At 35.3% G+C, this 21,928-nt stretch overlaps 1 protein-coding gene across 4 annotated transcripts in view; it reads left to right on the forward strand.

Annotated features, from left to right (window-relative positions):
- LOC145894176 (uncharacterized) overlaps window positions 1-21,928 on the forward strand; it is a 30,295-nt gene continuing 8,367 nt past the window's right edge. The window contains exons 1-29 of one of the 4 annotated variants that reach the window (XM_082982666.1): window positions 1-117; window positions 1,034-1,053; window positions 2,115-2,161; window positions 6,281-6,407; window positions 7,232-7,274; window positions 8,722-8,848; window positions 8,910-9,039; window positions 9,720-9,822; window positions 9,921-9,966; window positions 10,109-10,223; window positions 10,625-10,880; window positions 11,389-11,500; window positions 11,561-11,717; window positions 11,864-12,074; window positions 14,010-14,240; window positions 14,377-14,412; window positions 14,506-14,614; window positions 14,862-14,907; window positions 15,906-16,027; window positions 17,461-17,597; window positions 18,085-18,207; window positions 18,322-18,489; window positions 19,048-19,132; window positions 19,240-19,356; window positions 19,585-19,708; window positions 19,833-19,917; window positions 21,107-21,293; window positions 21,341-21,562; window positions 21,625-21,747. In XM_082982666.1, the coding sequence (XP_082838792.1) occupies window positions 107-117; window positions 1,034-1,053; window positions 2,115-2,161; window positions 6,281-6,407; window positions 7,232-7,274; window positions 8,722-8,848; window positions 8,910-9,039; window positions 9,720-9,822; window positions 9,921-9,966; window positions 10,109-10,223; window positions 10,625-10,880; window positions 11,389-11,500; window positions 11,561-11,717; window positions 11,864-12,074; window positions 14,010-14,240; window positions 14,377-14,412; window positions 14,506-14,614; window positions 14,862-14,907; window positions 15,906-16,027; window positions 17,461-17,597; window positions 18,085-18,207; window positions 18,322-18,489; window positions 19,048-19,132; window positions 19,240-19,356; window positions 19,585-19,708; window positions 19,833-19,917; window positions 21,107-21,293; window positions 21,341-21,562; window positions 21,625-21,747 (3,420 nt within the window). In that variant the 5' untranslated portion in view covers window positions 1-106. Of the gene's footprint in view, window positions 118-164; window positions 217-1,033; window positions 1,054-2,114; window positions 2,162-6,280; window positions 6,408-7,231; window positions 7,275-8,721; window positions 8,849-8,909; window positions 9,040-9,719; window positions 9,823-9,920; window positions 9,967-10,108; window positions 10,224-10,624; window positions 10,881-11,388; window positions 11,501-11,560; window positions 11,718-11,863; window positions 12,075-14,009; window positions 14,241-14,376; window positions 14,413-14,505; window positions 14,615-14,861; window positions 14,908-15,905; window positions 16,028-17,460; window positions 17,598-18,084; window positions 18,208-18,321; window positions 18,490-19,047; window positions 19,133-19,239; window positions 19,357-19,584; window positions 19,709-19,832; window positions 19,918-21,106; window positions 21,294-21,340; window positions 21,563-21,624; window positions 21,748-21,928 lie in introns of those variants that run through there. The other 3 variants (XM_082982663.1, XM_082982664.1, XM_082982665.1) reach the window with 3 other exon arrangements.

The raw sequence follows: 21,928 nt of genomic DNA on the forward strand, positions 1-21,928 counted from the left end.
CCACCACACACATTTTCTTGAAGAATTCTTATCTAAAGCAATGTATTTTAGCCAATATTTACCTGCAGCTTTGTGACGGCAGACCCATTGACTTGAAGACGGACCCATGAATAAAAGGTATATGATATCATGGCAAGATAATAACAAAATTTGTGTTTAGATAAACTTTTGCTGTGTTTATGAGCTTTTTAAAATGGAAGAATCCGGTAAAAGCAGGTAAGTTCAATTGAACAGCAAGCAGTTAACATACAGATTTGCTGGACTTTTACTGCAGAAAAACAGAAACATCGTTTCTATGGGTTGATAAAAGGGAAAGTGGAAATACCACAATGATTCCAAGGCATGCAGCATGAATTAAATGGGTGGATTGTTTTATGCTGATTGGATCATAGTTTAAGATTAATTATGAATTATGGAGAATTTGAAATTTCAATCACTTATTACTCCGTGTCTCTAATTAACCATTATGGCCCATCCTGAGAGCAAAGAATGATGTTCCCCAAAAAAATCCATCTTGCAAATTACAAACTGATAAGCATTGTGTCTCCAAAAACTTATCATGTTCATTGTATTCTTTGTGCCTCTTGAAACCCATTGTGAAAAATCCTATTACTTGCACTCAAGAAGTTTAAGTTTAGTGTTAGTTTTGGAGGCACAATATTTTTTCGAGGCAAAGAGCAGGGGTCTGCAAATGTTTTTTATTCCTTATATCTTGTAACACAAATAAGAATATGTAACATCTACGGTTTTCCTGCAATTGGCTCTGCATGCTGCAAACCGCACACAATGTAACTGTGACATAACAATAAAATTTGCAAAGTCGACGAACAATATATTCCAGTACATGATAGTATAGAAAAAATGGACTCTCTTATTGGTGACCTTTATGTATTTTTCAGCCGAGAAAACCTTATATTTAAATCTTTCGCTCCTACAAACCAACCTTTTGTGGACCCCTGCTTTAGAGAAAATTTAATTTTTTTGTTTGGACTGGTTGTATTTACCTTTTTAAAATTGTACTTTATTTGTGCAGATTTTCTTCTGAGGTTGGAGGTAAGCAGTCAATCATATGTACATATGTTTTATTTGTGCAGTTTTAGATTTTAAATAGATTCTTTTCAATTACGCTATATGATCAGTGAGTGTACAATTCCAGACAGGTAACAAATATATATGTATGTCATGTGACAAAACATTAAATAAAAACAATGTCTATTGAGAAACTGTTTCAGATTGCCCCAGACAAAGTGTATTTGACAAAAGGGTGGCTTAGTCTTTTGCTACCGAAGTCTACGTCCAAAAGTAGCAACTTATTGTAAACCATACAATTGTTGGCTCTTAAATGAAAAAGATATCTAAAATCAGTCTTAAAGCTGTAAATATGTGTGATCGATATGTTAAGCTAAACAAGGTCATAAAAGAAGTGTTACCCCGCTTTACCACTTTCGATGCATGTTGACAGAATATTATGACATCTGCCCACCAATGTTTAAACTAGGACACTTAAATAACGTTTTTTAGCACTGTTGCCATTATGCCATACTGCGACTGTAAGGTGTGTAACTACATTGAGACAAACGACAAAGTGGAGATGTGTTCAGGCTGTCGATTTTTAATAGCATGTCGAACACTGAGGGAATAATTGTCGTGTGCGTCGAGTAACAAAAATCTCGTAGCCTGGTAACTAACGCAAGAGAACGGCCCGGCGTAATTTTAATCAAAACATTGTTTGATAAAACTCTATCATAAATTATACTGGTATTGATCACAGGTTTCATCTTTAAATGCTGTGTCCTGCTTTGACTCAGATTTAACGAAAAATGGCATTTGTTTGGTAACAATGCAACATGTTTGGTAACAAATTTTAAACATTAGGGAAACAGTCAGTCAAGTGCTGTGGTTTGATAATGACTCCAAACACCAATTTCCCCCTAAATAATTATTTGCATTTGGAATTAAATAACTTGCTTCCCAGACTAGGGGCCTATGGTTTTTGTGTCTTCTGTTGTTATATCATTTTTTCAAGTAAAGGTTAGACAGCTTTGTAGATGCTTCAATTCAGAAAAATATATATGTGATTATTTATTTTTTTTTAATATGATATATGTTTACAGGTGACCTTATACCTTCTAAAAAAGCTGCACAACCAGGAAAAAAGAAGGTAACACTTGCCTCTCTGTTGCATTGGTGTTGTATGTCAATTTCTTATTGTTATAACCGATTTTATACACTGAACTAAAATATGATAAAATTGTCAGGTTTGAATATAAAATTGTCAGGTAAAAAAGAATATAAAAAGTAACATGTCAGAGCTGAGTTGTGACTGGCTATTTAGAAATTCATCAACTTGGCTTTTTGAAATAAATATTGCTGAAGGGTAATATAGATCCAGCATGCCCTAAAGGGCTCTGCACACCAGACACGGTTGACTTTTGCGGCTGGCAATGCATAGTGGTTGCGGATTTTTCCGCGTTTTTGGAAGCGGCAAGGGGATTCACACCTGCAGTGCGGTTGGCGGCAATGCGGCAAATCATTTCAATATCTAAAATACCTTAAGTGTCGTAAAACGTTGATAGGAAACTAGTTTTATTATTCCATGGTTAACTTAGTAATCTAATAATATTTGTGTACAGAGCGTATACTGACGATATATGTATTTGGTCTACTTAGTTCCCTTTTACTGTTAGTGACACCGATTAATATTTCATAAAAGAAATGTTTTTACAAAGTCCAAAAACAAATTACCGCAAATAATTTGTGCCATTGTTGACAATAAAAATCTATTATTTAATTTTGATATCTTATCACCAAACACTCAATATACAAATAGAATTACTTAAAACCACCTAAAATTAATCATAACAAGCCAAATACCTTACAAATCATTGTGGCTGACGGACAAGTTAATTCAGATTGAACTCCGCCGTCAGCACCTCAATTGGGAAAATCACGTCCTCATGACATGGCACCCCTTGGTGTGAATCCCCCGCCGCTTCGAAACCACATCGCTAGCCGTTAACCCCATCTGGGGCGGCATTATGAACACTTGCTCGCTCGCTAAGTTAACGAGCTCGCTAAAATAATTTTTAGCGAGGACTTAACGAGCGAGGAACTCGGTAACATATTTGGTATTACGAAGTGTCCTCGCAAACGCCTCGCTGAAGCCTGACGCAAAAACGAGAGAATGCGTCAAAATCGTGAGAAAAAAGACGTCTGTCTCAGCAAAATTAGGAAGTCGCGCTATGCGACATCTTACGGAAGGCTTTTTGTGTTGGTAGTTGAGCTTCACGTGGACATTGGCGGCATTGTTTTGCAAGTTTTATGACGAATCCTTTTTCATTCTTGTGTTTAGTCATCGTGTAAACTGTAGTTTTTTGAAAAGTCCAAATCTGTTGCTGTGCAGCCACTTTTTTCAATAAACAAACGCAAAAACATTTCACAAACATGACTTTATTGGAATGTAGAAACAATGGAATCTCTCACAGTACTACCTTGTAAGTCATGAATTTTATTTGTTGTGGTGGTGTCTAGTAGTGAATCTATGTCAGCATTTGCTGGCAGTGGCACATTGTGAAGGCGACAAATATTGTGCAGAATGAAACAACACATTGTAATTTTACAAACTTGTAAAGGTGAATAACATAACCTTCCTCCTGTGTGATCAATAACTCTCCATCTCTGTTTTAAAACACCAAATGCCCTAAACAACAAAGCTTTATTATCATTTATGTTAATGTTATGAGGTGCAAGACAAGTGTAACTTACTTCTCTATAGTTGACCGTGTTTGTTTGTGAGCCTTATTATACTTCTGTTGTGAAGGGGTACTTAGATGGCTAAGAGGTATCATTAACCAAGGTTTTAATGGATAACCACTGTCACCCAGCAAAATGTCATCGTGATATTTTCCACTCTCAAACTCCTGGTACACATTTGATTGTCGAAGAATGAATGAATCATGACATGAGCCAGGCCACTTGCATACCACATCCAGAAATACCATATTGGCGTCACATATAGCCTGCAAAAAAATTTGAAGTCAAAACCAATTTATCTCAAGGGAAAAGTATGCAACTTGCCTGCACATTGATGGAATGGTAACCCTTTCTGTTGACAAAGAGATGTTCTTCCTCACTTGGTGCAATTATGGGAATATGTGTTCCATCAATGGCCCCTATGACGTCAGGAAACCGTGCAATTGAGTAAAAGTGTTGCTTTATCATTGTTGAAGACATCCTGTTTGGCATGTGGATGAATTGATGTCGTTTTGAAATCAAACTATCCATAAATCGACTTAGCAATACACTGACAGTTGGTTGTGAAACATTAATATTGTCCTTTTGCTGAATTTTGAAAGCTTCCCGATGCCAAAAGTTTTAATGATATCAAAACTTGTTCTTCCACTGTAAGACATCTTTTACTGGCACTCTTTGGATTTAAATCTTGGTGCAAGTGGTTGCACAATTCCATTATCACAGCTTTGGGCATTCGCTATTCTGAAATTAATTCTAAATCCGACATTTCCAGGGGATTTTGTCTTACCTTTTTTCGTTTATATGAGCGTTTAGCGGCCAAATAGACAGCCATTATTAATTGCCGACGCAGCTGTGCGGGTTTGTCCGGAATATTTTGGCGTTAGCGAGTGGTCTCAGCTCCTCGCTACTTAGCGAGGAGTTTAGCGAGGTCCGGTTAGAGAGACGGGGGTTCGTAATACCAAATCTCGACTTAACGAGGTCGTGCGTCAATACCGAGCTCGCTAAACTTAGCGAGATGTGTTCGTAATGCCGCCCCTGGTGTGAATCCCGATCAATGCAACTAATGTTTCAAAGATTAACCAACGGTTTCCAAGCATATCATGTAAACACAGAAATGGGAGACATTATGTAAAGATCAGCATTTGTGACTTCCATGTATTTGCTAGTATTAGTCATTCTTTGGATGTATAGTACCTTACACTTGTAATGTTTCACACAATATATTGCTGCATGAAACAGAATGCCAAAGTGGACAAAACCAGCAAGGGGAGGTTAAAAGATAACTTGTGATAATTGTAGGCATGTGATGTGTGAAAGAGCTGCGATATATGTATATATATGTATATATACATAGGTTTTTGAAAGGGAGGGTCCAAATTTTTTGGGAATTCCCCAATTTTTAGGTGTAAACTAAGGTTAATTGTGGTCGAGAATAGCAAAAAACGAACACCTGTGTTTGCGCAAATTGTCACAAAAACGGTGGCTTTCTAGCTTGCGCAATTGTGTAACGCTATGGAACACTCGATGCGACTTTATGCGGTAGAGCTTGCGCCGTAGGTTTATTACTACTACTTTCAAAGAAAAGCTTGAATATATTTGTAACCAAAAGGGATCAAACATATCAAGAAAACATACAAATAAAAACTATTTTGCATGCAGTGGCCTTCTATTTCTCTTTGCACCTATGCGAGCGCTAGCAGTTGTTTTCAACATGTGTAATATTGGCAACGAGTTCAACAACTAAACTAATTGACTTTTACGCAAGTAAAACGCTTGTCATTACAACAACGTGACCACTAAAAACGACGTTTCTTCGAAAATGACACTTGTTTCGTAACAATGCAACATTTTTGGTAACAATGCCAACTGTTCGGTAACAGTACTCCCTGTTTGGAAACAATAGCGAGTGCAAGCACGATGCGTTTTTTAGGTCAATGTTAAAAAAAACTTCTGGTTTTCACACGGATTTTGACAAAAAATTACATTCGCGTTTGTTTGGCTATAAAAACAGACTAAAGTATTTTACAAAAGGGTGGGAGGTCCAGACCCCTCGGACACCCCCCCCTGGATACACCCATGTATATATATACTAAATCTACAGCTGAAACATTTGCATACGATTTGTATGCTGTACATCTCTTCAGATTTGCCCAGGGTTGCAGGTGCCTGGCTTTCACATTTAAAAGCTATATTGTGACATCATAACTTGTCATTTTGATGTCACCAGGTATTGCAAAAATATTACTAAATTTCAGTGCAAATGATGTAGTAAGACATCCAGCCACTAATGAACATTTTTGAAAATAAATATACAATGTTCATTTGCACCAACCCTGCTCCCATGACCAGGCACCTATGCCCAGGGTTACGATCAGTGGCGAATCTAGAAAAAAAACACTTTCACACCCCTCAAAACAATGTGCCAAAATGCTGACAGGGGTGTTCTGACACAAAAACATCCCCCTAGATCTGCCACTTCTCACAGATGTTTTTGTTTAGAACTGGTATTGATGATTATTCTTTTTAGGTTATTCGCCGTTTAGTAAAAAATGCAAAAACTGGAGAAATCATCAAAACAGAAATTGTCCGGGTGGACAGCAATGGCGAAACAACTGTTACCTCCTATCCAGCTGGCAGCCAGGTTCCAAGTTTAGGTATTATTTAATTAATAGAAATGTATGTGCAAATCTCTGTTTAATGCTTATGTCTTGGTGTTTTTATTTGCATCGCCAGCCGATAAAACTTGGTAATGTCACTATACAAAACTTTTCCACTAGTGATGTATTGTGTTGTCAAAATTCGGTTGGGACTGAACTAAAAATTTGGCAATTTTGCCAAATAAATTTGTCCGAATCCAGTGTATTTTGCAGGATAAAATAGTTTTTACTTCAAGACAAACAGTCGTGCTGCAACATGATAGTTGTTTAATTGTTATCATAGTTCATTAGGTTTTTGGGTTGTCTTTGCTGTCATTGGTAGTTTTCAAGTGTATTACTGATCTTGTACCAGGCATGGGCGAAACGATAAATGAACAGTATTGACTCCCTTCTTTCAAAAAGGGTATGTTGTCAGCGACCATAAATGCTAATATTTGCATCACAGTAATAAACCATCTTCCTAACAGTTTTATTGTTATGTCACTGAACAATCATAAGGCATTGTTTATTCCTCGTTAAACTATCATCTTTCAAAGTATTAAAAATTATCCATAAGGTCTATAAGCATTTTTGGTGTTCCATAACATTTTTCTCAAGTGTAAAAGTTAGGTTTTGGACGAATCGAAACAAATTGTTCTGCCGAAACCGAATCTTTGTTATATAGTGCACAAGTGCACAACTTGCCAGGCAACCTTCACATCTAGTAATGCTAAATATGATATGTAACAAATGAATTAGGAATGTAGTAGTATACTTTTTTATCACACTGCCTCAAGTAAAAGTAGACTATGTAGAACTAAGCAAACATGTTTTTGTTTCAGAATTGAACAAACCACTACTTTCTGCACAAGAAAACACATTGAGGTAATTGTTCAATATGCAGACTGTGTATAGCGCAAACCTTTTCATCAAAGCGCAAATCAAATCAAGTAAATGAAATGTAGGAGACAGTATGAATATAAATAACCAACACCTGGAATGCAATCATATCATAATTTATTGCATGTTCAAAAAATCGCTTGCAGTTGATAAACTTTGGTTATAATGTAAGAATTTATTGTTAAAGTGCATATGACACGGCCGGGACAACTTTGCGTAAAACTAAAGGTACATCTACAACAAACATATATCCAAAGTTTTACGGTTCTACGTCAACTAAAAAATGTAAAAAACTGCACGAAAACTAACTGCGACCAAACCTAAACCTTTTGCGCTAAGGAGAAAATGACATCATGCAAGGCACTGGCGTCGAAAAAATGCATTGTTTAGATAGGAGAAGGCGCCTTTTTTTGCAGATATCGAATAATTTCAAACATAGGAGAATCCACAGATTACGATACCTTTCAGGACAGGGTTTCGCATCACACAAAAATATGTCATTGTGACGTCACAAACCAAAGGCTTATTTGTCCCAAATTAACGGAAGACCATAGGGTATAGCAGAAACGACACTACTCTGTACGTCGGTAAGACGGGGATGGTGTGTTTCTTTGCTAAGTGACATTACATGACAACATTTTGGATGTGATGTCATTTTTAACGTCCCCTTTGTGTTGACTTTAATTTGCTGATTCCAACAACATTTCTAGTTACGAACTATTGCGAAAAATACATTAGTGGTTGATTGTGGCGAAACGCGAACTCGTAAGCAACGCTACTGTCGGGCAAAAAGTGGTATTATGACAGAACAACTGTGTTGCATAATCAGCTAATTTGGTCGGTTTTTCTCCGCGGTCTTTGCCAGTCTTAAAATTCAATTAACCTACTTCTATCTTTTGCTGTGAGTGGACAAAACGACAATGCTAAATTGACGGTTTGTCTCTGTCATGTTTTTAAAAGTTCATGTATCACATTAGCGATCATAAATGCTCTAACATCAAGAACACCCTGTCCCAATAACTGTTTTATTATTACACAACTAAATAAGACATAATAGGTCGAACAGCGGCCATCTGTCTTCAGCTTAAATTAACATAAAATCTGTTTATTTCACTTGTTCACTTTTTGTCCCCTGTTTAATGCAATATTATGCTAAACCAGTTTTACAATGTTTTCCATTCCTACGCATAAGGCTTGCTGCAAGCACTCGCGTACAACCGAAGCGCCTTCTATGACATCACGCAACAATATCTCGATTTTGCACATTTTCGTTTGCAGCGGCAAAAGTGCGACTTTGATCAGCTGTATCTTAGAAACTAGTTGCCGTATCAAGCTACTTTTTTCGCCAAAAAATGTTCTAAAGTTATGAACATCTCTTAGTTTGATTATTAACATGTTTTATATTTACGTGTCATATGCACTTTAAATATAGAAAATCAGATATTGGCCCAAGTGTTCCGGTCAATGTGTCTGGAATTGATGACCTTCTGGAACAAGAAAGAGCTTTGACTTTATCTGGTTCCAAAAAAGTTCCCCCCCCAACAAAGAAATCTCAAAAAGTAATAAACTCTTGAAAAAACTGATTAAACAACTGATCATGCTGGCTTGTTTTCAATGAAGGAACTGGAAGAAAGTTTGGAAAGCACAATGATAACAATCATGAAATCTAAAAGGAATCGAGAACCTAAAAGCAGAAAACGTGGATTAGTTGCAAGCACTATGCCTGGTCACCAAAATGATGGAAGTAAAGGTTAAATATGTCAAATATATTGTTTTGTGGTTGGTAAGGATATTCAGATAAAACGAGCTTCTGGCAAACTCATTTGGGCTTCATGTTTTTACGGTCATGTGTGAGCATGTTTTTTCCTTATCTCCGCTATCACCTACTATAGGTTCGTTACCACACTGTAGTTCACTGTGAGCTTGAGGTGATAGCGTTGCAAGGGTGTTTTTGTGTGTATTATATTGCTTTTATTACTACTACTACGTAATTTTTGCAGAAACTGACGGTGCTTACATAAACGAAATCGATTTTTTACAATAAAATCTGCTGACTTCAATTCGAGGCTTGTTGCTTCATTATATGTGCGAACCAAAGTAATTTGCTGTCGCAGATAAATAAACAATGCCTAACCTAGGGCTAGATTCCTCTACAACTACTAAGCAAGTCGATACTCAGATAATTGGCTTTAATTTTATGTATTAGGCGAAATTAATTCTGTCGTTACTAAATTTATAAATTATAAGATCGCAGTGACACTGATCATGGTTCACACTTTTATTTTTTTTGATAATTTTGTGTATTTAGATAATACGTTTTCCTGTTTGTTGTATTAATGGTGGTTGTGTGTTTTTTTTCTTTATTTTTCGTATCTGCTGTTTCACACTAAGGAAATTCTAAAACAACTAATAGGAAAAAAACACTTACAGATAACAAAGGAGGTGACTTTGTTGAGGACACAGATTACCGAAATATTGCTGGTGGTGATGTTTGTGATGATGAAGCACACAAAAAACGCCAAGAAAAACACAGGTTTGTTGTAAGATTCTAAAGCACAAAATATTAGTTTTATCTCATGTACTGTTTTCTGTGGTCAAAATTTGCTGCACTGTTTGAATGTTTTCTAACAGACGTAGAAGAGAAAAGAAGATAGCAGAAGATGGTTTTGCAAACAAGGTGCTGCCTAATTTCCTAATATTATTTTGTTTTTTCATCTAATTTTGTAATTGCAATTATTAGAGTCTGTAGCTGAACCACTAGTTAGAGACATAAACTACTACTTGTTTTCATGTTAATGTCCTATTGCCATTTTAATTAGTCACAAGTATTCGGAGTTGAAGACCTTGCCAAAACTGTTGTGAATGATGATGATGATGACGAGGAGCTTTATCCTTTGGAGGAAGCAGAGTTGATGGCAAAACAAATACAAAAAGGTTGAAGTAAACTTTGGTTAACCTGTTTTTTTTTGACCAACAAATTCATCCAGATTAGTTGCAGTGCTGGAGCATTCAAATATGTTATATGCCTGACTTTGCATGTAGATATTAGAATATCACCAAAAACTAACCTGAAAGACAACTTAGACATCTTTGTAGCTTGTAGACCGAAAAAGACAATATAGCACATGTTTTGCAACAAGTGTTTTATTAAGAAAAATATCAGAATTACTTTGCACATATTTTATTCCGAATTTTTTAAAGAAATGCAGTAACTAAATATAAATTGACTGAGGTTTACTGCATGTGCTTTTGCCACTTTCAAAGGTGTTGGTTACCAACAATGATAATTATCTATAAATTATTTGTTGCATGATCCTTTTTAACCTATTTTACAGAAAAAAAGTTACAAATTGACAATCAACCAGTTACACAAAATAACATCAAAACTATGGCAATCAAAGATGAAGATGATGTAAAAAAACAGAAGGAGAAGAAAAAACACAAGAAAAAAAAGGAAAAAAAGAAGAAAACAAAACGTAAAAAGGATTCTGATGTTGAAGACATATCTCAAGAAAGAGAAAGAAGTCCAATTATTCACAAACACATGGATTTTGAAACCAAAACTACCAATGTGCCCCAGCATCGTAGTAGGTAAGTAATCATTTTTGTTTGGTAATTGGCCAATCGGCCACTGTGCGCTGTGTGGGCACCATGGTAACCACGAGCCCATGGTGCCCACAACTACCTGTGTACCCCCAAAGGCACAATAATGTTGCATCAGCGATTAACATGTCGCGACTATGGGATATAAAGGGCCTCTTGCAAAACATGCGGAGCCCAGTATGTTGGGCAGACAAAAAACATGTTTTCCACTCGCTGGAATGCCCACAGGTTTTTGAGTGCTCGCTAGATAGCGATGTTATTGGTTTTGTTTCATTTAAGCACGGTAATTTTTTCACAATCACCACAGACAACAGGATAAAACTAGTGTGATAATGCCATCTAGTTTCTTACATATACACTATGTATGTAAAATGGTATATTTTTATGCTCTGAAGCAAAATAGTGTTGCTCTATTATTATTATCATTAATATTATTATTATTATTATGTGTATGGGTTCTAAACACCGTGAAAAAACTGTGAATATCTATTTTAAGATCAAGGAGCTTTTCATCTATGTCACTTTCTTCTATATCATCATCGTTCAGTGACTCTTTTGATTTTGCTCAGGGGGATTTCAAAATGACTCAACCTGAAAACTTCGACAATGTATTCTGTTCTGATTTGAACATTTATTTGATTTTTGATATGTGTTTAAATATTGTGCAGGCCTTGGGAGAATACCAGCGTACCAGGGGTATGTTTCCTTTGAGAGGCAGAGGCATGTTTGATCCTTATTTAAGGGGTGGTCGTGGATTCCGTGGGTACCCAAATCTCAGAGGCAGGGGACGATCAAGAGGAAATTTTCGTGGAAGGGGACGTGGAGGTGGTGGTTATTTTATTTGATGCTAATTTGTCAACATTAACAGAATTGTTAGTGATTATGAGTTAGCAGATAGTGGTCAATATTGAGATCAATTTGAATATTTCAGAATACATCTTGTGCTCTGTTCATGCATATTGTATTTTAAGATGGTTCTAGCTTTATTGAGCCTTCACCTGGTATGATGGGTGCTATTCCTGGTGGACCTGGCCGTGGAGGAAGAGGCATGTGGAGAGGGGGTGTTTGGGTCACCCCCGGTTGGGGACGAGGTGGGCCTAATAACATGGAAGAACCTGGAATTGGAATTTATGTAGAAGAAGATAGTGATGATAACAAGCGAAAGCATCGATCAGATTCCAGGTATGTTATCGATGTAGCACATATATCACTTTATTGGTTACAATTATTTTTTTTAAATGTGAGTTGTTGGTAGTTTATGTGTCCTTATTTTCCCATAATTGTTCTACCTACTATGACTCTACTTACGCAACATATTAAACTTTCAAAACAAATTTTGTGGACCGGTGGACTTTCAAAATCAACCTAAAATGTAATTACGACAAAAATATGCAATTCAAAAGAAGTATGAAAAATTCAATTCAATGAGAAGTTTGCTGCTGTCTGTTTTATATCATGCATGTTAAACGTGGTTCTAATGAAGTTTCTGCAAGGCGAAGTAGGGCGTTGACTTCCACATGATTTCTCTGTTTGGTCTTGATGAGAGATAACGATGAAAAACTTTTCTCAGATAGGTAAGTTGTACAAAAAATCAGCAGTAATTTCATTGCTTTGTCACTGAGATCAGGATATTCATTTTTAAGCGAAATCCAAAATTGTGACAATGGCAAGTCTTTTTGCTTGGACATCAATGTGATATCACAGAAAAGTTCAATCAGCGATTCTTACTCAATGGCGTTAAGATGGCACGAATTGATATCATTTGCAAAAGAATGAACAATCCAAAAGTTTCCCTTTCGAGGATCTGCAGTATATGGAAAATATTTGTCCAAACTCTCTCCAATGTTAACAGAAGCATTTGCCACGAAATCTTGCAAACATGGAAACATATCGATATTGCCTTTCTGCACATTGCCACTCCAAAACTTCAGTTTCTTTTTGAAAGCATCAGTTTTGTTACATTATGTAAATATGTTGGTGTGCGTACCTTGCAGAGAACTGTTAAGGTCGTTCAAGCGGCTGAATATGTCCGCTAAGTATGCTAGTTTGGCTGTCCACATCTTATCGGATAAGAATTCTCTTTAGTTGAGAATTTATTTCATGGAAAAATTGCTTGGCTTCTCTCAACTAAACGAGCGAGAACTCTTCCTTTCGAGAGCCACCTTACTTCTGCACGAAAAGTAACAGATATTTATGTTGCGAACCTATGTTATCTCACAAAGCCTCAAAGATTCTTGGGTGCAATGCTCGGCCACGTATAACATTTATGATCTTCATGCGGCGTTCATAACGTCTTATAATTGAGGAGACAGTTTTTTGGCAGATAAACTTTTCTGCTGAAGAACGCAGTGTGATCAGCAGATCTTTGTTTGCCACTTCTCTAATTTTCACAGTTGCTCCCGAATGACATCCAGTCATGTTAGCAGCACCATCCGTACAAACACTGACACATTTTCCCCAATCTAAACCTTGCTCTTGCACATAGTTATTAAGAGACCGAAATATTTCTGATTTGGACATACACATAGCAATTACGAATAGCACAATTGCTCAAGTCTGTACATTTGTCAAGTTGTATAGCGAAATATTTCCATTCTTTTACTTGTTCAATAATTTGTTGTTCAACATCAACTGTCATATCTATTATTCTCCTTTTAACTTTGTCGTTTGAAAGTGGTATGGCTTGAAGTTTGTTAACTGCTCCCATCAGGAAAACCTCTGTAGCAGGTTTTATTAAATCTTCTCCAATTGTATAAGGCTTTTTAGTTTTGCTGATTTGAAGTGCAATTAAATAAGAAGATTAAAGAAGGGCTTTATCAGTCGTTGTCATCTTTAGCAGTTCTTTCATTTTCAGCTTCGCTCAGTAATCTTTTGAAATACGCAAGAGACTTTCCAACGAGGTTGCTATGCCGCGAGTAAAAAATGCCGCCTAAGCTTTGAGGGTTCCATTGCGTCGTTTGAAAGTATTTTGGCGCAGACTAAGCACATGGAAAGTGGTACTTTTTCACTGCTAGGAGCAATAGTGAAACCGTTCTCCACGTACTTATTATCGTACTGCCTAATGAAGTCTCCCTTTAGCTCCATATCAACTTTGTGCAATATTTTTTTTTTGTACAGCTCATACACTTCATCCTATTCATCAAGATCTCGATCTCGACACCGGAGGAGACGGCGTCACAAATCCAGCAGTCGATCATACAGCTCATATAGTCGATCCTATTCAAGATCATACACTAGATCATATTCAAGTCGTTCTTATTCCAGATCGTATTCGCGATCAACATCCAGGTCATACTCATCCAGATCACGATCTCGTTCTTGGTCATCATCAAGTCGTTCAAACTCAAGGTGATTGCTATGTTTAAATGGAGCATCATTGACATTATGCTTGCTTGGTCCAGTTTAACTACACTTTTTTATGTTTTTAAATCTTGTTCTGTTTATTATCATGTATATGACCTGTAAAGATTTTGTTTGTTTGTAGAAAACCAGCACGTTGGAGTTCAGAAGAAGAAAAAAGGTGATTAGTTAAATTGTGTTATTGCTATTTGTTCTGTATTATGAGCATTTAAAGAAACTTGCATTTGTTTATTTGTCTGATAATTAAATATAGATTTGATGATGTTTACAATGTTGGTGCCAACACTGCCATTACGCACAATGAGGAAGTTCCATGGTGGGCAGAGTTTGACAAAACATACGAGTTGAAAAAAAAAGACAAGGTATTTCAAATCTACCTTTAAACTTTTCACCAAGTTAACACTAATGTGTTTAGTAGACCTTTTAGCAGAAACTTATGCCACCACTTACTGATATTATTCATGTCAATGTTAGACAATATTTTAATGGAATAAAATAAGTTCATCACCACTACCTTGAATTGGTTTATTTGTTAATGTACAATAAAGTTTGTGGATTTTTGAATTCATATGTTTTAAATTCTAAATATGTTGTCCTGTTGAATGTTAGAATGGTGAAGTTCAATCTGATGTCAAAAAGAACACTTCTAAACAGGGTGGGTATATTTTATCATGTTAATGAAAAAATGTTAAAAAATCCAGGTCTTGTATGGCAAAGAAGATACTGTACACGGTATATGAGATACCATGCAGAAACTTGTCTACAATACAAAAAGGGTGTAAATTTTTGTGCCTTTTCATGGCACATGGTTTGTGCAAGTTGCGGATAAAAGCTGTGTACTGTACTTTATTCTGCACATGCGTCAATGCGGTTATATATCTACTAACAATGTAATCTGGCAGAATTACAGCAAAGGAATATTTGCCAAAACATAAAATTAAAAATATAGTGATTTATCGAATAATAATATTCAGATATCAATTGATATAAATAATATTAAAGCATGGTCATTGCTAACTGCATGCCACAATAAGTCGTACACAATGAACAATTTTTCTTTCGTCCAACTCCCTGAAGTATCAAACAGCTTGTTTTAACTAACATTTATTCCAATACTGGAATATGTGGAACATTGGAAAAATTTTTCTGAAATGCCCAACAATTTTGTGGTCAGAATCTAATTCAGCAGCTTTGCATGTTGCTAACCAAGAATTCACCTAATGTGTTGGAGTGATAATTCATTCCATTTTCATTTAGGCTGAATATAGGGGCATTAGACCTACTTGTGTCAGCCATCATCTGACCAAACCCAGTCACCAACACCTTTTAAAACAAAACAAAAATGCATGTGACAAGAGTTGAGCAACGGTCTACTCTGTTTCATATGCAAAAATTTTAGTCTGCTTTTTTCTGCATGCAAAAAACAGACGAAACATTTATACTGTATAAGGCCAGCTCTATGTACTACTAGTGTGAGAATATTTGCCACAAACTTATCAACATTGTCTAATCAAGGCTTTTTGAACTCTAACCTAGCTTTTTAAATTATTTTGATGTATTGAAATGAAACTTGATCCAGTTTAATTTTGCTGAATCGTAGTCTATAGTCAAGTGCAAACATGCTTTATATATAAAAAAAACTTGCAATTTTAGTGAACAGTTCTGATGAGATGGAAGTTGTAAGATGTACTCTGCAATTGGTCAACAGAGTATGCAAGTCTCAGAGCACTTTTTCTGCTGTTGCCGAAATTTGTCTGAAGGATCTAATCAATAAGGTAGTCTGGTGTAATTATTTCAGCTATCAGTCTGGCGTAGTCAAAAGAGATTTTTATTGTAATGTTATGTACACATAACATAGGCATATTTTTTTTTTCATTTTTAGGTATAGCCAAATTAATATTCAGGCTCATTAGCATTAGGTTGTATTCATATCTGACTTGGCTTGCCACACATGTCAGCTTTAACTCTATCGTTTATCAGAAATCCGACTTTGTCAAAAGCAAAAACTTTGTCTTGGCAGTTTTGTGGCATTTGTGCCACTACATGCTGGTTTGTAAAACAATTTACAACCAATAAAGAAGTGTTGCCAGATTTTTTTCTTTTGAAAATTTAAATTTTAAATCACCCAACCCATTCAAAAATAATCAAAAAAATTTAAACCTGCCCAATTTTACTCTGGATTAGCTGCAATGCGAAATATGGTTGTGAATTCCTAAAGTCGTTAAATTTAGCCTATTGTGGTTACATATTTTTAATGTTCGGTTTGGACCATGGCGCCACCTATCAGATTATGTTTGAATGCAAGAAGGAATTCAAAAACATTTTTTTCAAAAACGTCCCAAAATTACAGGAATTTAAGGCATAATATAACATCCAACAACCTCAAACAATAAATTATTCGCAAATTATCAACACATGTAATTTTACGATGAAACTTTGTATATCTGTATTTTCGTGCGTAAAGCGAGCAATTGTGGAAGCTGTTAGTAAAGAAATATTGCAAGTTATTTTCTTACGCTGCTGAAAATGTCTTGCATGCACTGTAGCCTCCAGCATTCTTTGCCTCATTGGATTTCTTAATTTTGTTTTATAAAATCCTTTTGCAAAAATAATGTTTCAACAACAGCATTGCTGAATTTGTTGAATTTTTTTCCCACCCACCCAATGCATGTTGTCTGGGCGCATTATTACTTCCCTGTGCCATACGATTGTTTCGTTTAACTGGAAATAAACGCATTTGTTTACTCTTTTATGATGCAATACTGCCAAAATGCGTGAATATAGGGTTATAGTTTAATTGGTAAATCCACCCAATAAACCGCAACTGAAAAACAACTCGCAACTTGATGTCGAAAAGAAGCCCAATTGGGTGGGAAAACTGCCACTCTGGCAACACTTACCCCATCTGCTTAACAAGCAAAATTGGAAACTTTTTTTCGCAAAACATCTAGATTGCCTGCTGAACATATGTAGCACTCCGCCCTGTGGTGATAAGTTAAGATATACGTACATAATATTCTTAAAAGAAATATTTAGGATGTCATCTGAAACAGAATTCTCATCAAATTGAAGTATAACTTTATTTATTGGCATGTGTGCTATTATTTAACATGGACACACTTTTTGCTGACAAAATGTAAGTTTGTTTTTGAATGATTACCATATCAATTTGCAACTGATTTGTACAAGTGTTGCCTTATGATTTTAGATAACTTCAGTGGATGAGGAGGTTCAGTTTTGTTTGGATGGTATATTAGATCAAGTGTGCTTGTGTGAAAACCTACAGAACCTTTCACCAACACTTTTAAAGTTGGTCCCCAACATTAAACATGCTGATCAACAAAAGTTAGTGCCTAAATTAAAAAATGCTGCATGCATGTATTGTTGTTGTAAATTCTTCACAAGTTTATTATTTAGTGTAGTTCTCTGGTTTTTATACAATAATCAACAAAACAAACTATGCTGCTTAAAAAGTTTGTTTGGCATAAATGTCAAAAACTGAATCAAACATAACTTTACACCAGCGTTTGGAACACTCGGAATTGCTGTAAAGAGTTATTTCCTTCTTTATTTAATGATTAATTATGACCAATTAGTTGTCAATCTGTATGTTTTAATGTCCAATATTTTTGCAATTGTAAACAGATTTATTTGTTTTATGTTGTATATGCTTAACATATTTTCCTTGTTTAAAGTTTTCATGCCAATGCTTATAGATGCTAAATGGTATATATTAACTATAGGGGGTTATGTAGAGTAGTAGCATAGAATGTTTTGTTTGTGTCCAGATACACATCATATGATGCATTGATAGTTTATCATATGTGTTTAGACTTACTGATTGCTACAACCAAGCTCATGTGTTTTCTTCTCAACAAACTGCTGTTGTGAGCACAAACACTGCAAGGTCTTCACGTAAAGATGTTTCTGAGAGCAAACGACATTCACACAGAAGGTGAATTTCTTTGACATTTGTACTTTTTAATAAAAGGAAAAATGTTGCTGGTTTGACTAATGTAAAACAGAAAAGAAAAAAAATAACAAACAATATTACAATATTTTTTAACAGAAGAAAACGCCGATATACAAGAAGTCGTTCTACATCATCATCAGAGTCAGAAAAAAGGCAGTCGCTTGTAAATCTTACATCAGAGCAACAAGAAAGTTTGCAGCAAGCTCAACAAATGTTAATTATGCAACAAAAACAACTTCAAGCTGCCGGAATTTTGCCGCCGAGGTATTAATATTGCAATTGTTTGCTGATAGCATACTGATAAACAAAGTGGCACACCCCATGGCATTGCTAACAGGGTTTTTACTACTGACCCATGTCATTGTTGGTAGAAAAGACTTGCATATTAAGGCAGTGCTTTACAACCTTTTTACCATGACGTCACACTTGGCACACCTCAATCCAATTTGTAAGAGTTATTATGTCATAATAGAACTTCGCAGTCATCTAAATGCAGTCTAACCATAAAGTCTACACAAGCGTTTGGTGAATATTCAACTGTTGTAGTGTCAAGTTTTGTCAAAAATAAAAAGTTCATTAGGTTTTCAAAAATATTGTCCAGTTGTGGTCACACAGCGGCACGCCTGGCTTTTTTCTGCACATCGGTAGCAGAGCACTGTTTTAAGGCGATGTTATGCTTTTTGAGACCCTGTTATCTCAATGAAACTAAAAACCGTTATGAAATAGTACTGTAGGCTGCTGTGTTATGTCAAGATTATAAGTTTGTCTAATTTTTATTAAAATTTGAAACATTATTTTAATATCGAGTAACATTGTATGCAGTTTGATAATTCCCAGCTTAGCTACCATTACTGGGTCGGCACTTCAAGATGGTGATGGATTGAATGCTAAGTGGGACAAAGACATTGTAAGAAGAATTTAAATTTTGTTAGGTTTTTATTCTGATTGCTGTGTTAACTTAAAATAAAATTATTGTTTTCAAACTCGTTTTCATAATATATCATTAAATTAAAGGATGCTAAAATGAAAAGCAAGGATGAATTGACTCGCAAAGTGATGCAGCGAATGAAGGAAAAAAAGATTCATGCAGATGATGATATGTCCCCAACTTTTTTGAGCAGAAATCAATTAGTAAAACTTGTTTAGACTTAAATGCCTAAAATATTACTATACCTTAAACTACAGTGGAAGTATGATTTATTTACCAATTTTTTTTGTTTCTGATTCAGTTTAAAAAAATATTTTCCCAGTGTTTGTATTTTTTAATGTAGTTTTTTGTAATGTAGTGTTTAGCACACTGCTACTTTCCATTATAAAATAGAGATATATTCATTAAAATATTAAAATATATTTTTACAGACTGAAGCTACACCTACTGACAAAATATTTTCTGGTTCTGGCAACCTTAAAAGCAGAAAAATAGCAATTTCAATTGATGGTAGCAAAGTATTAAACAAGTTTGATGATGTGTTGTTACAAGCAGGTATAATTTTCTTTATATTTGTAATAATGTTTTTGAATGTTAGTTTTGGGGAAAAAATCGGTTGTTGGATAATTTTCTATGCCCAATTACATCACAAAGTACTAAGTTGTGTTTTTATGTTTAGATGAAAGCGAGGAAAGTTTGGGATACACCAAAAAGGACATAATTGCTGCTTCCCAAAGTGCACTTGAAGATAAACAAATTCAAAGGTGTGACAACAGCATACAATTTCTTTGATACAAACCCCTTTGTTAAATATTTGTGCCTTTACAGTATGTTTTATTTTCAATTAAATAGTCTGTTCTTCTGGCACAATAAAAACGTAACTTTATTGACCAATGTTTCGCCTGTTATCCAACAAGTTTTCCAACAGAAACATTATATTTGTTTTATTTTCATTCATATTTAAATGTTGTTTTTTTGTAATACAGTTAATTAAATTTTTGGTTTTAAGGCAAACAGTTCAAGAGAGAATTCTATTTTAATATTTTGAAATGTCCCACAATCTTTTTTTTGTTGACATCACACTCATAAGTTTTTTAAATTTGGTGACACACTTTAACTCGATTAGTAAGAGTTAAAACGTCTTGATGTCTTGTTGACACATTCGCTGTGGCTACATACTACAAAAAGTAGTGCTATATGTAGTAACAAAATTGCTATTTTTTATGATACATAACTATCATATAATATAATGTTCCTGTTGCTGCCAGGCATATTGTAACTTAGTAATCTGTTCTTCTGGCACATATAAAATACGTAACTTTATTCCAACGTTTCGCCTGTTATCCAACAAGGCTTTCTCAGGGTAATGAGACACGTACAGCACACAACTAACCCAAAAAAACATGCCAATGCGAAAAAGGATAACGCTAACACCGCTTGTGAAATCATGTGATGTATAAAAAAAAAAAATCTATCATATAACATCGAATAAGTTATTTTGCACACTGATCATAAAAAAATGAAATGTGCCCAATAGCGTAGCAGCGCATTGACATTTATTCCCATATAAGTCTTTGTGTCGTCTCAATAGGCCTCAACACTTGCAAAACAATGCCACACTCACTAGCTGCTCATGTGGTAACCGCTTGCACATTGCTTGGCTGTGTATAAACATTTAGTCGCAGTTTTTTGTAAATATATAGCATTAGCAGCCTGCACAAAATTTCTTGACACATTATGTAACAGAACCCCCAGCAAAAGTGTTAATCACACTACGACACACCTGGCACTTCTTGTGGCTCACCAGTTGTGGACCACTGATTAAGGGTATACCTACATAGCATTTAATCTTTGTTGCTTAAATCTACCTCACAGCATTACTGTTACAAAAATACTATTTTATGCACTTTTGTTCCAAAAACCTGTTATGTTTTTTATTTGTGTATGTGTCAGGGATAAGTCACAAGAACAGAGAGAGAAACTTGAAGCTTGGTCGGATGAGCAGAAAATTCTCAAAGATGAAGTGAAACGTCAAATGAGAGAAGAAATTGAGAAGGCTGAAAGGGCCAAAAAAGCTCAAATGAGGGAGGAAATACTAGAACAAGAAAAGCAAAGAGAAATTATTAGAATCCGTGAAGAGGTAATTTGTAAACTGTTTCTTAAAAATAATTAACTAATGTATTTTAGGTGAGGCAACAAATAAGGAAAGAAATACAAGAAGAAATTGAGAAACAAAGAAAACAAGTTCTGGATAACGCAGAAATTAAAAATCAAATTATGGAACTGGAGACATTAAAGAAAAGTGTTGTCCATCAAGTGGATCCAAAAGTACAAAATTCACCTGGTTTGCAAAAGGAAGAAGCAAAAGGATCTGACGATTTTTTGCTGCAACAAGATAAACACAAACAGGTTTGCTTTGGTTTTTATTGTTGAGTAAGAGTTGTACATGTGTGAGATATGATCGTTTGTAGGACATGAACCGCTGGCTACAACAAAATGGAAAGACTGCCGCTGAGATGGATGTGGAGGAAATGCGTAAAATGCAAGTAATATATATGCAGCAACTTCATCACTGGAGTCAGCAACAACAGCAGGTTTAATTTATTTTGTAATTGATTAACTTACTTGTCAGTTACAAAAAATATTAGCATTCCAACCATGTACAAGGTCAGTGAAACTAAAGTTTTGTTATCAGTTGTAGGGTTTTGTGAAATACCTCTCTGGTTAACCTTAAGACTGCATATTTGGATTTAGTGTTTAGTGTTAAGTGAATAA

This window comes from Ascidia mentula, chromosome 3 (assembly GCF_947561715.1).
Source record: "Ascidia mentula chromosome 3, kaAscMent1.1, whole genome shotgun sequence".
In the NCBI taxonomy this organism is placed as follows: Eukaryota; Metazoa; Chordata; class Ascidiacea; order Phlebobranchia; family Ascidiidae; genus Ascidia; species Ascidia mentula.